The 16,470-nt window shown below is 42.1% G+C and overlaps 2 protein-coding genes and 1 pseudogene across 2 annotated transcripts; 1 reads left to right on the plus strand and 2 right to left on the minus strand.

Moving 5' to 3' along the window:
* Nucleotides 1–1,216: 1,216 nt before the first annotated feature.
* LOC120607413 (olfactory receptor 2A12-like) lies at nt 1,217–2,168 on the minus strand. The gene is given in 3 exon segments (XM_039869317.1): nt 1,217–1,572; nt 1,575–1,919; nt 1,922–2,168. Coding segments are annotated over 3 exon segments (948 nt in total).
* Nucleotides 2,169–9,246: 7,078 nt separating this feature from the next.
* LOC120607383 (putative olfactory receptor 2B3) lies at nt 9,247–10,819 on the plus strand (annotated as a pseudogene).
* Nucleotides 10,820–15,082: 4,263 nt separating this feature from the next.
* LOC120607414 (olfactory receptor 2A12-like) lies at nt 15,083–16,030 on the minus strand. The gene is given in 1 exon segment (XM_039869318.1): nt 15,083–16,030. A coding segment is annotated over 1 exon segment (948 nt).
* Between the last annotated feature and the right edge of the window lie 440 nt (nt 16,031–16,470).

Here is a 16,470-nt window from a genome sequence, read left to right on the forward strand (position 1 = left end):
ATTCCTCCAATGAGTTCTGAATCCCTCCCAGGTCTGTCCTAACTTGACTTCTATCCCTTGGCCCTCGGATACCACATAGTGTTTCCTTATGTCTTATAGTTACTCTCATCATAGTTAATATTTCTTTATATTAAATCTCTCCTGTTTAACTTATTGAGTAATTTCTATCTCCTTATTGGAAAAAAACAGTTAGAGTCTCTCTAACTTTTCAAAGTAAATATCATCTCCATTTTACCAAAGAGAAAAACTGAGGCTCAGAAAACTCATGTTCAGGGTACTTTGGGAGTCATATCCTAAGCCCACAATTAGTAAATGAAGGGGCCGAGATTTCAACTCTGTTCTATCTATTCTATCTCTTGTTGCTACCACCCAAAATTTTCAACCATTGGGCTTCCATCTATGTCTTATGTTCCTTCCATAATGAGCGTCATCTCCTCTTCATAGACGTTTCTCTCTGAAATTCTGTTTCCTAAAAATAAGGCATATCCCAAATCTTCCCTTTGTCCTCCATCTCCTACCATGGTATTACTAACTTGATGTAGTCTGGATACATGATCAACTCTTATAATGTTTCTACTACCCTTACCTTTGCCCTTGTGACTTGGGGACCTGGTGCATCCTGCTGATCTTTCTGTATGGCTCCTGCCAGCTCTCTCTCCCAATACCTCAGCATCTCTCCTAATCCCCCTTCCTTATTACATTCCAAAGCTTGTTCAGCAAATGTCCTACAACCAGCTATGAAATGTGAAGTCAAATAAAATCCTTCCTCATACAAGTTATAATCATCACAATGCCGCCAATACCACAATCATCATTAATTCCTTATTGAGTTCACAGCACTTCTCTGACATCTGGCTGCATTGAATCTGTGTCATCTCCATCTGAACCGTCACTTTTATTGAGAGCTCTTAGTTAATGAAGGCTCAACAATTCTGATGCTAAAGAGGCTTAACATTAATCAGAAAGAGGCCTAATAGTTTGAATCAAATACAAATTCTTTCTTGGCACTCTGTGTACAGTTGTGTCTCTTGATGTTTGAGGATAGCCCAGCTGCAGAAGCCATCAACAAGTACCAGACAGGTACACACCTTCACATTTCCCCAAATAGAAGTCAATAATTTTTACCTGTCCATCAGGTTATAGGAGGGAATGGGGTGGAAACACTACAGAACATGTAGTTTTAGGTCTGGTTGTGGCCTTCTGTGCTCCCGTGGCCTCACTCAGAGACCCTGCTCCAGCCTGTTAACTTGAGGAAAGCCCTCTTCACATCTTTGTTTCTGACACTATAGATGATGCTATAGGAGTTGAGAAAGGCAGAGATGACATTGTAGAACAGAGACAGTTTCTTGTCCCTCTCTCGGGAGACATCGGCCCCAGGGTTCATGTACATAAAGATGGCAGGTTCACAGAACATGGTTACCACGGTGATGTGGGAGGCATAGGTGGAGAAAGCCTTGAGTCGACCCTGGGTTGAAAGGATTCTTAAGATGGTGGCAAATATGCAAATATAAGAGGTCAGAATGAAGGAAAGGGGTACCAGGAGAAAGATGAATCCCAGAATGAAATCAATTCAGTATTGAGGAACGTGTCTGCACAGGCCAAATTTAGAACAGCAGGAATCTCACAGAAGAAGTGATTGATCTCATTGGGGCTACAGTAAGGCGGGCGCATTGTGAAGACAATGTAGACTAGAGAACAGCTGACACCCCACAATCCACAAAAGACCACCATAGCCCCACATAGCCATGGGCTCATGATAACCTTGGACCTAAGTAGGTGGCAGATAGCTAAATACCTATCATAGGCCATGACAGAGAACAGCCAGCCCTCAGTGATGTCCAACACCAGAAAGATGTACATCTGGGTCGCACATCCAATGTAGGAGATAGTTTCCTTTTGGCAGGCCAGATGCACCAAATTCTGGGCACAGTGGTGGTGACATAACTCATATCCAGCATGTAGAGGACTCTGAGGAAAAGGTACATGGGTGTGTGGAGGTCGGAGTCCAGGTGCATCAAGGTGACAATGAGCCCATTGTCTGCAAATATAGAGAGGGAGGGGAAGAGAAAGATGTTGAAGAGGATTACATTAACTTTTGAATCCCTGGAGAAACCCAGAAGGACCAACTCAAACACAGAGCTGTGGTTCTCCCAGAAAAAATAGTTCATTCTTCTTCAGCTGCAGAAAGAGAAATAGACCTGCTAGTGGCCAGCTTAGCCTCATATTCAAGAACATGGTCATTCAGTTGCAGGGAAGGCCAGTGGTTATTTGGATCCTACTTAGGAATAATATCAGTTCAGAGATGTAGGACTACTTGGGGTGAAGCTAAATTTGAGGAGGGGAGGGACACCTTCATGGAAATTTCTGTTTCTCAGCCCCAAATCTTTTTTCAAGACCTCTACGGTTTTATTTCACTCTGTCCATCAGCTCCTGCAAAACCATCTGCTTTCCCTCCCTTCAGGAGCTACCAACACATAGTGCATTGCTTGCGGGCTCTTTTCTCCTAGTCCTGGCTGAAGAATGAGACAATGAAGATTTGAAGCTCTCCTCCCTTTTATCTGGAGACAAGCAGTATACTCTCTTACTGTCACAGAGGAGTCAAATAAAAGGAAAATGTGCATCTCTCATGGTGCCCCTATGATTAGAATGTAACACTGGTAGGAACCTGGCTCTACTGGGGCACAGAGCAGGGGCCCTGATAGTGATTTTTACTCTTGGAGTCAGATCCTCACAGGCCTTACAAATTCTCAAGCTTCTCAAGACCTTATATATTTTCTAAACTTCCACGTTGTTATCTGCAACCTCACCTCCCCAAACAGAGAGAGCTGAGCCTTTGCTAAGTGGGATATTTTTATGACTGAGGGGCATAAATGCAAACCTCTGAACTTCGTGAAGGATCACCCTCAAAAGCTCTATAAATCCCCAAACTCACAAATAGTTCTGTGAAATAGAAACCCAGATCACCTCTCATTCTCTATTACACTACAAAGATATAATACTATCACCATCAAAAAATAGAGTGTATATGCCAACAACTGGAAAACAACAATATGAGCACAGTGTGAGGTGGATGCTGGGCAGTGTTCTAGATTTATTCATTAGCTAAATCAGGGGTCCTCAATCCCCAGAACACAGACCGGTACCAGTCCATGGCCTGGGAGGAACCGGGCTGCACAGCAGAAGGTGAGCGTCAGGAGAGTGAGCACAGCTTCATCTGTATATGCAGCCGTTCCCGAGAGCTAGGATCACCGCCTCAACTGCACCTCAGATCATCAGGCATTACATTCTTTTTTAAAAATTTTATTTTATTATGAGTTTCGAGTATACAATACATGGGTTAGACAACTACATAGTTTATAAAATGATTCCTCTCTTTGCTCTTTCTCTGCTCTGGCCGTCTACCTAGCCATTACATTAATGCTAGCTGCATTTTCTATGTCGTGTTCCCCATCCCCTTGACCATTCATCAACTCCTAATGTACTTCTTTAATCCTTCACCCCTTTCTTCCAGCCCCCCACCTCCTTTTCCCTCTGGTCATCACCATATTGTTCTCTATATTTGTGAGTCTATTTTTGATTAGTTTGTTATTTTTGTTCTTTAGATTCCTCATATCAGCGAAATCATATGGTATTTACCTTTCTGTCTGCCTTATTTCACTCAGCATAACCTCTAGGTCCATCCATGTCGTTGCAAATGGTAAAATTTCATTTTCTTAATGGGTAATATTCCATTGTATATATGAACCATAACTTCTTTATCCAATCGTCTGTTGATGGGCATTTAGGTGGCTTCCACATCATTGCTGTTGTAATTTGTGCTGCCATGAACAATTTAGGGATGCATAGATCTTTACGAATTATTGTTTTGGTTTTCATTGGATAAATACCCAGAAGTGCAATTGCTGGGTCAAAAGGCATATCCATTTCTAATTGTTTGAGAAACCTCCAGACTGTTTTCCATAGTGGCTGTACCAATTTTCAGTCTCACCAACTGTGTATGAGACTTCCCTTTTCTCCGTATCCTCAAGAACGCTTGTTCTTTGATCTATTGATGATAGCCTTCTGATAGGTGTGAGGTGATATCTTGTTGTGCTTTTAATTTGGATTTCTCTGATGATTAATGACATTGAACATCATTTCACGTCTATCGGTCATCTATATCTTTGAAGAACTATCTGTTCAGGTCTTCTGCCTATTTTTAAAATGGATTGTTTTTGTTGTTGTTGGGTTTTATGAGTTCTTTATCTACTTTAGATATAAACTGCTTATCAGATGTATCATAAGCGAATATCTTCTCCCATTAGTCGGTTGTCTTTTCGTTTTGTTGATGGTTTACTTTGCTGTACAAAACCTTTTTAGATTGGTGTAGTTCTATTTGTTTATTTTTCTTTTCTTTCCCTTGTCTGAGAGGATATATCCAAAAAGAAATTACTATTAGCAATATCAGAAAGTATACTGCTTATGTTTTCTGGAATTTTTATGGTTTTAGGTCTTACTTTTAAGTTTTTTAAAGATATTTAAGATATTGCCTAGATGAACCTAGAAGGTATTTAAGTCAAACAGAGAAAGATAAATACTATATGATTTCACGCGTATGTGGAATTTAAAAAATAAAAAGAACAAACTAATCAAAAACAGACTCACAAATATAGGGGACAATTTGGTGATGGACAGAGGAGAGGGGAGTTTGGAGGACTGGGAGAATGGGGTGAACGGTTAAAGGACTACAAATTTAGAGCTGATGGATGGTCACAAAGATGGGGAGCATGGCATAGGGAATGCAATTAGCATGAATACATTTTCTCAGTGGAGTGTCTGTTGAGGGAGGGAGCAATTGAGGGGATCATTTTACTAAATATACAGATGTCTAAACAATGTAGTATATATTTGAAGCTAATTAAAATTTAAAAATAAAATAACATATATAGAGAAAAAAATATTAATAAGGAAATACAAAACATTTGAAAATTAAATGACACACTCCAAAAACCAATGGGTCAAAAAAGAAATCACAGGAAAAATTAGAAAATACCTTGAGATTAAGGAACATGAAAACATAACATAACAAAACTATGGGATGCAGCAAAAACAATGCTTAGAGGGAAATTTATAGCTGTAAATGCCCATATTTAAAAGACAAGAGAGGACTGATATCGAAGCAGTGGAGTAGAAGTTTCCTACCATCTTATTCCAGAAAGAACACTAATTTTGACAATAACCTATAGATGAGAGTACCTTTATGAAAATCCAGAAATCCAGTGGAGAAATTCCAGCACATCACTGAGGCACGTGCGCATGCACGCGCGCGCACACACACACACACACACACACACTCCAAGATTGGAAGCACTGAAGGGGATAAAAGGAACCGTTTGACTATGCAGATTCACTGCTTCCCCAAGGAGGCACAGCTCAGTGCCAAGACAGCCCTTCTCAGCTGGCGAATTCTCTCATGGGAGAAGTGAGAGCACATGACAGACCTTGACAGTATTATGTTAAGTGGAATAAGTTAGACAAATGGTGTGTAATCTCAGTTATATGTGGAATTGAAAAAGCCAGACTCATAGAACAGAGAGCAGAATGGTGGTTCCCTGGTGTTGGGGTGTGGGAGAAATGGAGAGATGTTGATCAAAGAGTACAAACTTCCAATTATAAGATGAATAACTCTGGAGATGTAAAATACAGCATGGTGACTATAGTTAACAATACTGTGTTGTACACTTGAAAATTACGAAGAATGTGATTTTAAATATTCTACACACATACACACACACACACATATACAAAGGTAATTATTGAAATGATACAGGTGTTAACTATCCCTATTGTGGCAATCATTTATAATATATACATGTTCCAAGTCATCATAATGAACATATCTTTCTGCGAAGCGCAAGTCAACCCATAACACTGGCTTACTCTGACCTTGAACTATCCCTAGGTTCCAGTCTAGTCATTTGGCCTTCAGGGTGCCAGTCTCAATAGCCCCTCCTCCTGAAGTTCTACCTTAGTCTTCCCATGGAGTCTCTTTCTTCTTTGTGTTCCCATAGCACTCTCTGTGACTTTGTACTTACAATTTCCTGTTAGAAATGCACTGCCTTTTATCCATTTGGTAAATTTGTAGTCATTATCCAGAACTCAGTGCAAGGGTTCTCCTGAGAAATCATGATGTCCCTTCCCAAAATCAGAGCTAATCAACCTTCCTGTCTCTGCACGTTAGACATCTCCCAATACAGTTTGTATCATAGTGTACTGATATGTTTTGACTCTTTCTCCTCAGTAGACCATGAGCTCTCTGGAGGGCACAGACAATGTGTCATTTTACCTGCATATAATGTGATAGCGTAATGTCAGTAAATGTTTGTTGAGTTGAATTGAACATATAATAAGAGAGGGAATGATGAAAAATTGATGGAAGCGTTTTGAACGCCATACTAGTATCTACAGCATGTTCCACTAATCTCCCCATCCAGTGCTCATGGCAGATGTCTCTCACTGAGCCTTGGCATGTCTCAGAATCTGTCACAATCTAATGTTCTACACAGTGTTTGAAAACAAGCTGACTCTATTTGATGTCTCTGAGTGCTACTAATACTCTGGTGATGGTGACTTCAAATCAAAGACCTCTACTTCAGACAGCTCTCATAATATTATCCAAGGAGCTATCTCCTCCATCTATACTTGAGACTGATTCTGACTATAATTATGAAGGACCTGCTGTATACCCTGCCCAATCAAATAAACAGAGGAAGGTGGCTGAGTGGTTGTGGCCCCTGATCACTCTGAGTCTAATTACAAAAATATATATATGTATGTAAGACAAAGAGAACTGATCAGCCATCCGACATACACTGGGGAGTAAGTTTGAGCATACATTACATGCATGTTTTACCAAATTTACTGCTTATTTAATCCACATAATTTAATAAATTAAATAATTTACCATATTTAATCCCCACAACTACCCTATACCGTTATTGCTCCATTTTTCTGATGATGAAACTGAAGCACAAGGAGGCTAGTATCTTGTCCAATAATACACCAGAAGTGGCAGAATCAGGATTTGATCTCAGGTCTTTCTACTGTTCAGGGCTTTGCTTCCACATGAAATATTCATCAGCTGCTTTATCATGAGTCAGGTTCCGTGAAGGACCTTACAGCCGCTCGAGGCGTATTCCTTTCCCTATATAACGTCACACACTTTGGAATCACAAGACAAGACGCAATTCAGGCCAGGACCAAACATGATGGAGACAGTGAAGTAGGGCACTCTGGCTGAGATCAGAATAGAGTCCTTCCCTGACAATCTGCCTGGAAACACCTATTCATTCTTTATGATCCATAAAAGCGTTCCCTGGCATACCTGCCTAGCCCTCGCCCCTGTACTTCTCTGTCTGTGCACTTACTCTAATTGATGTTCACACATAAGTCCCCTTGGACTGTGAGGTGGAGTAGGTAGAGGCCTATGGGGTGCGGAGGAGTGGTATTGTGTGTTTACAGCCCTTGATTGCCAGTTCGGATGCTAAAATGCATGCTTAGGGCTGAGGAAGGCTGCTGGGGGCCTGGAGAACCCCACAGCACACAAGCTTATTAAGAAATTGCTTGATTTGTCCTCCCTGAGGATCAAATATTAAATGGGAATCTAGCAGGCTCCTGGCTCATCCCTCACAGAGCCCAGGACCATGTAAGGAAAGGAAGGGCACTGGCAGAAGCCTGAGCCATGCAGACCAACCCCTAGACATCCTCTGCCTGATGCTCCCCTACCTGATCCTTTCTCTGTCTCACTGTGTTCATCCACCTCCTTTCTATTCACAAGACCCTCCAAGCCTAAGCATCTATATGCTCAGCTTCCTGACCTCTGTCCTCCTATATTCATTGATTTCTCCATTTCTTTTTCTTTCTTTCTCGTTATTTGTCTTTTGGCTGTTCTCCTCATTTGAGGTGGGGAGAAAAGTGGATGGGAGTGAAAAATGTTGCTATGGAACTGAGGCAGTTGGCCTCCTCTGCAGCCCACTGAGGATATGGGAAAAGACACTGGTAGGAGAGATAAAGGTAGGGATGATAAGTCAGGGAAAGGAGTTGATTGAAGGTTCAGGGCAGTCTTTGAGCTGGAGGAAGACACTGAAATTGGGAAGAGCTGTGGTGCTCTTGTTGGGGAAGCAGAGGTAAGAAACCACCTTCAGAAGGGGTTATGATGTCCTGGCATTCCTCTCTGGCACAGCCCGAGGCCATTACCTGTGATGGCTCAAAGGAGGGTCATAGTGAGCTTGGAGCCCCATATTCATCTCTCCCTGGCCCTTCATCCCTCTTTCCTCTGAACTCTCCTTTTTTCTTCAATTCTAAGCTATATTCTAGTCACAAAGTATGTAGCAGGGACTGGGAGTGAGATGCGTATTGAGAGACTCCTGCAATAGTCCAGGCATCAGGTCTAGATAAAACTGGAAGAAGAAGAGCGTAGAGAGACGGCCAAGTCCTTAACTCTTACACATGTTGTGAACCAGAAATCCTCCTGCCCACCAGCATAACTGGTCACAATGCATCCTAGGCCTTTTGTCTGATCCTCTCATGGGTCAGCAAGTTTACTACTACATCTTGTTTGTCCATTTCTCTTCAGCTCCTATTAAAGGGCCTGATAGGTAAGATGTCCATCAAATTCTCTTCCTCATGGTATCGTTTCTCAAATGGTCACTAAAGACCATTTCTTGACCATTTGATAAATGTTGACCATCTGATAAGTGACACCATGAGAAAGAGAATTTGATGGTAACTAGAATTACTGAGTTCCAGCCCTGTGCTGGACTCAATGCTAGGTACTTCACACATATCATGTATTGCTTCTCATGGGATCTCTCCCTGGGAAATTGAGCGTCAAAGAGGTTTCATTGCTTGAACAGGACCAGAGTAGAAGTACTAAGACTTGAACTCAAGTCCTCTAATTCCAAATTCCATGCTCCTGCACTAGAATACACCGCGTTCTATGGCATCACAGAATCAGTGCTAACTGTGAAGAAATAAATTAAACCCAAGCACAGTCTTTAACTGGGGCTCACTGGCTATCACAAATCTCAGGTCCAAGAGAGAAAGGGACTCTAAAGAAAAGCTTACCATTGGAAGAAGTATTCCCACCAGGCTGAAAGGACTTAGAGATGCCAAACCTGTCTTCAAGCAAAAAAGAAAAAAAATACAGCTGTTATTCTGCCTCACTTATAGCTTTAGGGTCAAGCACGAAGACCCTTTCCTTTAGTTATGGGTAAGGCCAGGAAAAGGCAGAGCAGTGAAAGACACCACCTAAAAGAAAATCAGATGTGAGGAAGCTTCTAGAAGGCCAAAAGATTCAAGATACACAGACCTGGGTAAAACTTTCTAAATACTTTTAAGGTTTCTGGAGTTATATATCTTCTCCACATATCTGACTCACCCTGTCTATATAACTAGAGTAATTAGATGTTTAAAGCCTCAAAGGAAAGTGTTCTTACTGCTTGTCTCCAGATAAAAGGAAGGAGAACTTCAAATCTTCATCGTCTCATTCTTCAGCCAGGACTAGGAGAAAAGTGCCCCCAAGCAATGCACTATGTGTTGGTAGCTCCTGAAGGGAAAGAAAGCAGATGGCTTTGCGGGAGCTGATAGACAGAATGAAATAAAACCATGGAGGTCTTGGAAAAAGATTTGGGGCAGAGAAACCGTAATTTCCATGAAGTTTTCCCTCCCCTCCTCAAATTTAGCTTTACCCCAAGTAGAACTCCATCTCTGAACTGATATTATTCCTAAGTAGAATCCAAATAACCACTGGCCTTCCCAGCAACTGAATGACTGTGTTACTTGAATATGAGGCGAAGCTGGGCCACTAGCAGGTCCTTTTCTCTTTCTGCAACTGAAGAAGAATGAAGTATTTTTCCTGAGAGAACCACTGCTCTGTGTTTGAGCTCGTCCTTCTGGTTTCTCCAGGGAGTCAGATTAATATAATCCTCTTCAACATCTTTCTCTTCCTCTACCTCTCTATATTTGCAGATAATGGGCTCATTGTCACCTAGATCCACCTGGATCCTGCCTCCACACACCCATGTGCTTTTTCTTCAGTGTCCTCTCCATGCTGGACATGAGTTATATCACCACCACTGTGCCCCCGAAGTTGGTGCATCTGGCCTGCCAGAAGAAAACTATCTTCTACATTGGATGTGTGATGCAGAGTACATCTTTCTGGTGCTGGGCATCACTGAGGGCTGGCTGTTCTCTGTCATGGCCTATGATAGGTATTTAACTATCTGCCACCTACTTAGGTCCAAGGTTATCATGAGCCCATGGCTATATGGGGCTATGGTGGTCTTTTGTGGATTGTGGGGTGTCAGCTGTTCTCTAGTCTACATTGTCTTCACAATGCGCTGCCTTACTGTGGCCCCAATGAGATCAATCACTTCTTCTGTGAGATTCCTGCTGCTCTAAAATTGGCCTGTGCAGACACATCCCTCAGTGACTGAATTGATTTCACTCTAGGATTCATCTTTCTCCTGGTATCCCTTTCCTTCATTCTGACCTCTTATATTTGCATCTTTGCCACCATCTTGAAATCCCTTCGACCCAGGGTCGACTCAAGGCTTTCTCCTATGCCTTCCACATCACCATGGTAACCATGTTCTGTGAACCTACCATGTTCATGTACATGAACCCTGGGGCCGATGCCTCCCTAGAGTGGGACAAGACTCTGCCTAGGTTCTACAATGTCATGTTTGCTTTTCTCAACACCATCATCTATAGTGTCAGAAACAAAGATGTGAAGAAGCCTTTCCTCAAGTTAACAGGCTGGAGCAGGGTCACTGAGTGAGGCCACTGGAGCACAGAAGGCCACAGCCAGACCTAAAACTACATGTTCTGTGCTGTTACCACCCCATTCCCTCCTATAACCTGATGGACAGGTAAAAATTATTGACTTCTGTTTGGGGAGATGTGAAGGTGGGTACCTGTCTGCTACTTGTTGATGGCTTCTGCAGCTGGGCTATCCTCAAACTGTAGACAGAGTGCCAAGAAAGAACTTGCATTTGATTCAAACTATTAGGCCTCTTTCTGATTAATGTTAAGCCTCTTTAGCATCAGAATTGTTGAGTCTTCATTAACTAAGAGCTCTCAATAAAAGTGATGGTTCAGACGGAGATGACACAGATTCAATGCAGCCAGATGTCAGAGAAGTGCTGTGAACTCAATAAGGAATTAATGATGATTGTGGTATTGGTGGCATTGTGATGATTATAACTTGTATGAGGAAGGATTTTATTTGACTTCACATTTCATAGCTGGTTGTAGGACATTTGCTGAACAAGCTTTGGAATGTAATAAGGAAGGGGGATTAGGAGAGATGCTGAGGTATTGGGAGAGAGAGCTGGCAGGAGCCATACAGAAAGATCAGCAGGATGCACCAGGTCCCGAAGTCACAAGGCAAAGATAAGGGTAGTAGAAACATTATAAGAGTTGATCATGTATCCAGACTACATCAAGATAGTAGTACAATGGTAGGAGATGGTGGACAAAGGGAAGATTTGGGATATGCCTTATTTTTAGGAAACAGAACTTCAGAGAGAAACCTCTATGAAGAGGAGATGATGCTCATTATGAAAGGAACATAAGACATAGATGGAAGCCCAATGGTTGAAAATTTTGGGTGGTAGCAACAAGACATGGAATAGACAGAACAGATTTGAAATCTCAGCCCCTTCATTTACTAATTGTGGGCTTAGGATATGACTCCCTAAGCACACTGAACATGAGTTTTCTGAGCTTCAGTTTTTCTCTTCGGTAAAATGGAGAATATAATACTTACTTTGAAGTGTTAGAGAGACTATAACTGTTTTTGTCCAATAAGGAGATAGAAACTACTCAATAAGTTAAACAGGGGAGATTTAATATAAAGAAATATTAACTATGATGAGAGTAACTATAAGACATAAGGAAACACTATGTGGTATCCAAGGGCCAAGGGATAGAAGTCAAGTTAGGACTCACCTGGGAGAAATTCAGACCTAATTGGAGAAAATGTGTTCCATGTGAAAGGCAGATGATTTCACAGGTTTGGCAAAGCCAGAGTTCCTCTGGAGTTGTGAAGCATAGGCCACCTTCTAGAGTGTCAGTAAGGGAGCTCGCAATTAGCAAACATTGGTGTGAACATACAGTTAGAAGCTGGGTGCTAATGGGATAGAAAGCCTCCATACTGCATGTGTTTGCAGGTGGAATAACTTCTCATTCTGTGACCCTGTAGACTACAGGTGCTGTATACATGCTGGTAGAGGCTTGATGCAAGTGCACAAGGTGGCTGCGTGCAGAACACTCCAGGGCTTCTGGAGGGAATCAGGCAGTGTGGAGCTCAGATTTCCACAATTAGAGGGCAGCCAGACTGAGATTCCAAGGTCATTGGGTCTTCTGGGTCACCAGTGGCCCAGGCTGGAAAATGCAGAGAAACTCATTCTTCCTGCAGTGTCCCTCCAGGCGTTCTAAGAAAGTTTAACATCATGCTTATTTTAAAAGAGAAATATTTAAGGGAATTTTTCTGTTTATTAGACAGTATAAATTGAAAGCTGCATTTGGAACCGAGAGGTAAAAAATGGTAACTGTTACAGTCCAGACTTTCGGCTAATCAGCTTCCATATGTATCCCTCTATGAACGATCAAACTCCTTTCCAACAAACAAAACTCAATATTTTTACCTAACAATATACATCTCTCCTTATAAGTGAAGGAGATCATAGACTATATTAATTACTCCTCAAATTCAACCATAATCTCACTGAATAGTCTGTTACCTGAAAACAATATGTTAGCATCCAATATGTATTGAATATCTTTTAAATGGTGATAAGAAATAAGAGAATGATTATGTACAATAAATATGTGTAAATTCCAAGCACAGAGTTCTCCAGTTCTTTCCCTAGTTCTTCTTTGTCAGCTTCGGCACCATAATCAGCGACTTCCCCTCCCAAACATCCTTAACCTGGAATTCTCCCTGAGAACACCACATCCCCTGCAGCTCTCTAAAAGAGTGATTCTTTATTCTCACTCTGGGACTGTGAGTCTCGGACATTCTCAACCCCAATGATCTTTGCTCCCATCTCCTTTCCAGTCACCTCAAGTCACACCCACAGTGGAATCTGTCATCCCTAAAACTGCTCCACTCCCATAAGAAGAACCCAAGCATTCTCACCTAACTCAGAGTGAATTTTGTAATAGGGCTCTTCTTATGGGGCCCTTATTATTACTATATGATCCTTCTTCCAGGTCCATGGACAATGGAATCCTCTTTCGACGTGGGGCCTTTGTGCCTGCTGTCCCCTTTCCTGAAATGCCCTTCTCCTGGCTATTTGAACGGGTGATTCCTTCTCATCCTCAGGCATCAGCTAAATCTTCTTCTCTCTCAATGGTCTACATGTCAGCTCTTGATAAGTAGATTTCCCTGTTCCATTTTTCTCTATCATTTAACTCTGTTTATTTCCTCAGAATTCTGCAGCTTGGTTTTTCAATAATTAAACTTAATTTCTACTTTATGCTATTATTCCACTGGTGGGAGAAATAATTTAATCTTCTTGGGTTTTCCTCCTCCTCTCTCTTACTCCAACCTCCAGAGGGCTTACAAAGTGCTAAGGTGTGCGGTGGTGGGTAGAAGTGGGGTGAGCTATAACCTGGTCTTCTGCATCTGACACCCACTGAGGGAACTTTACTGCTGTGAGTTCATCGGTCACCACAGGTCACTGGATTCTGGATTACAGTTTCATGACTGCAAATTTCTCCACATACCTCTCTTGATTTCCATGGGGTCTCATACTGGCTGGGCCCTAATGTATGCATAAGAAATGCTGAAACTAAATTGACTTATCCCAGAGGTCCGCTGGAGCCTGGAAGAGACCCGCATGTCTATGCTGACTCCGAGGCTCTGTGCCAGGATTCTTAGAGAAATCTATATGTCATTTAGATTTCTTGAAATAATAAGTCACTGCTATATGTGCTGCCCATATCGTTTACAGATGGATAACACACAAGAGGAACTCTTATTTTTCTGTGGTTTATTTATTCATCTAATGGTTTACAGAGGATTTACAAGTTTATTGCAATTTCATGCACTCCACCTACCAGGATATGGAATTTTAGAGAGAGAGACCATTAAATTTAAAGTGCTCATTTTATAGATGAATAAAGTAAGACCCAGATAAAGGAAGTAAATTGTCCAAAGTCACAAAACAAGTTGGCAAGCGTGGGCTAGAACCCAGGTCACTTAATTTTTAGGTTCCGTGTCCTTCCACAACACAATGCAGAGTACACTGTGTTAGTTCCTTGAGCTGTATTGGTTCCATGCACCACATCAGGTCCATGAGCTGCATTGTTTCCATATACCATTGGCTTATTTTCAATGTTGTCTACAGATATTTATTGTTTACATGTAACACCGCATGCCTACTTCACCTTACTCTTCTACTGTGTTCCTGTACTACATCTTACAGTTACCATGTTTCATGTGGGTTTCATGTATTCTATTGCTTCCAGTGCCATTATGTTACATTACATTATCAACTTCATTATTTACTGCTCTTGCTGTAGAGGGATTATATATCCATAACCATTGCCATGTGACTTGCATTACTTTTCTCTGGGGAAAAAAGATACTTCCTCCCCTTTTACCATTAGGCTTGACCATGTGACTTGCTTTGGCCAATAAAATGTGAGCAAAGAGATGTGTGTCACTTCTGAACAGAAATTAAAGAGTCATCATCTATGTCAGCCATTATTCTTTTCCCTGTGTCCTAAGCATGGCATATTTCAGATAGCAACCCTTTCTTCAGGCTGAACCCAAGATCCAATGGCAGAAGGACACAGGACACCTATTACTGACATGGAACATGAACAGTAAAAGAACTCTTGCTGCTGTAATCTATTGTACCACAGTGGAGCAAGCTCACCAAGACAGCCATGTTGATTTTATGTGCCACATTTGTTCCTCTGACGGAGCACTAATTTGGTGCAAATGAACAATGTTGGTTGTGTACACTATAGATGTTATTCCTTTCTTCAGCATTGGACATTCTACCCCAGGCCCCTCCTGGCTCCCAGTTCATGAGTTCATGCGACCCTGCCCGATCACTTTGAGAAAAGCCACTTTGATGTCATTGTTCCTCAGACTATAGACCAAAGGGTTGAGCAGGACGTTGAAGACATTGTAAAAGAGTGTGATATACTTGTTTTGCTCAGGGGAAGAACTGGAGTTGGGCCTCATGTAGATGTACGAGGCTGGAGTATAGAAGAGTGTGACCACAGTCAGGTGGGAAGCACAGGTGGAGAAAGCCTTGCAGCGGCCTTGTGTAGACTTGATCTTGAGAATGGCCTGGCCAATGCGGATATAAGAGGCAAAAATGAGAAACAGCGGGGCAACAACTATGAGCACACTGATAACCTGGTCCACCATCTCAATGAGATGGGTATCCATGCAAGCCAAGCTTCGTACCGAGGGGCCTTCACATAAGTAGTGGTTGACCATGTTGGGTCCACAGTATGGCAGCCTCATGGTGAAGAAAGTATGGATCAGAGAGAAGAAGAAACCACAGGCCCCGGCCCCAGCTGCCAGGCGTGCACACAGGCCCCAGCTGAGGATGACAGTATAATGCAGTGGGTGACAGATGGCTATGTATCAGTCATAAGCCATGACTACAAATAAAATGCATTCAGTCAAGCCCAGAGCAACAAACATATACATCTGTAGCCAACAGCCAGCAAAGGAGATAGTCTGAGAATGAGCAAGAAGATGTACCAACATCTGGGGCATGGTGGTAGTGATGTAGCTCATGTCCAACAGGGAGAGGATACAGAGGAAGAAGTACATGGGAGTATGAAGATGCATGTTCAGGTAGATCAGGGTGACAATCAGCCCATTGCCCAGGACTGAGCTCAGGTAGAGGAGAAGGAAGGCAATGAAGAGGATCCTTTTGGACATGGGGTCACTGGAGAAGCCAAGCAGGATAAATTCAGAAACCCAGCTTTGGTTCTGCCTTGGAAGCATCCACATGGTGGGGCCTGTAAGAGAATCATTCTCATTTAAGTACCATGTAAAGTACAGTCGTTTAGCAAGAATGTCGGTCCTGGAGGCAGATAGGCTAGGACTTTAATTCTGGCCCCACTACTCATTTGCTGTCTTGAACAAGTTACTTAACCTCTCTGAGCCTCAGTCTCCTCATCTGTAAAATGTGGCTAATAATACTCATCTCTCATGGTTTTTATAAGGAGTAGAGGCAATGTGTATGAAGCATCTAACACAATGGCTTAAAACAATAACGTTAAACTGATCATATACAATCTCCCCAGTCTTTATCCACACCGCTCAGTGGACAAACTGGTCACTCAAATATCTAGCAACCAGCAATTTACTCCATATCTGTTCTAGTCCCCAAACCTTTAGAAATGAAGTTTCCATCTCCCTTAGAGACCATGTGCCTGAATGTGCTGCAA

This window comes from Pteropus medius, unplaced genomic scaffold (assembly GCF_902729225.1).
Source record: "Pteropus medius unplaced genomic scaffold, Ma_sr-lr_union100, whole genome shotgun sequence".
Classification (NCBI taxonomy): domain Eukaryota; kingdom Metazoa; phylum Chordata; class Mammalia; order Chiroptera; family Pteropodidae; genus Pteropus; species Pteropus medius.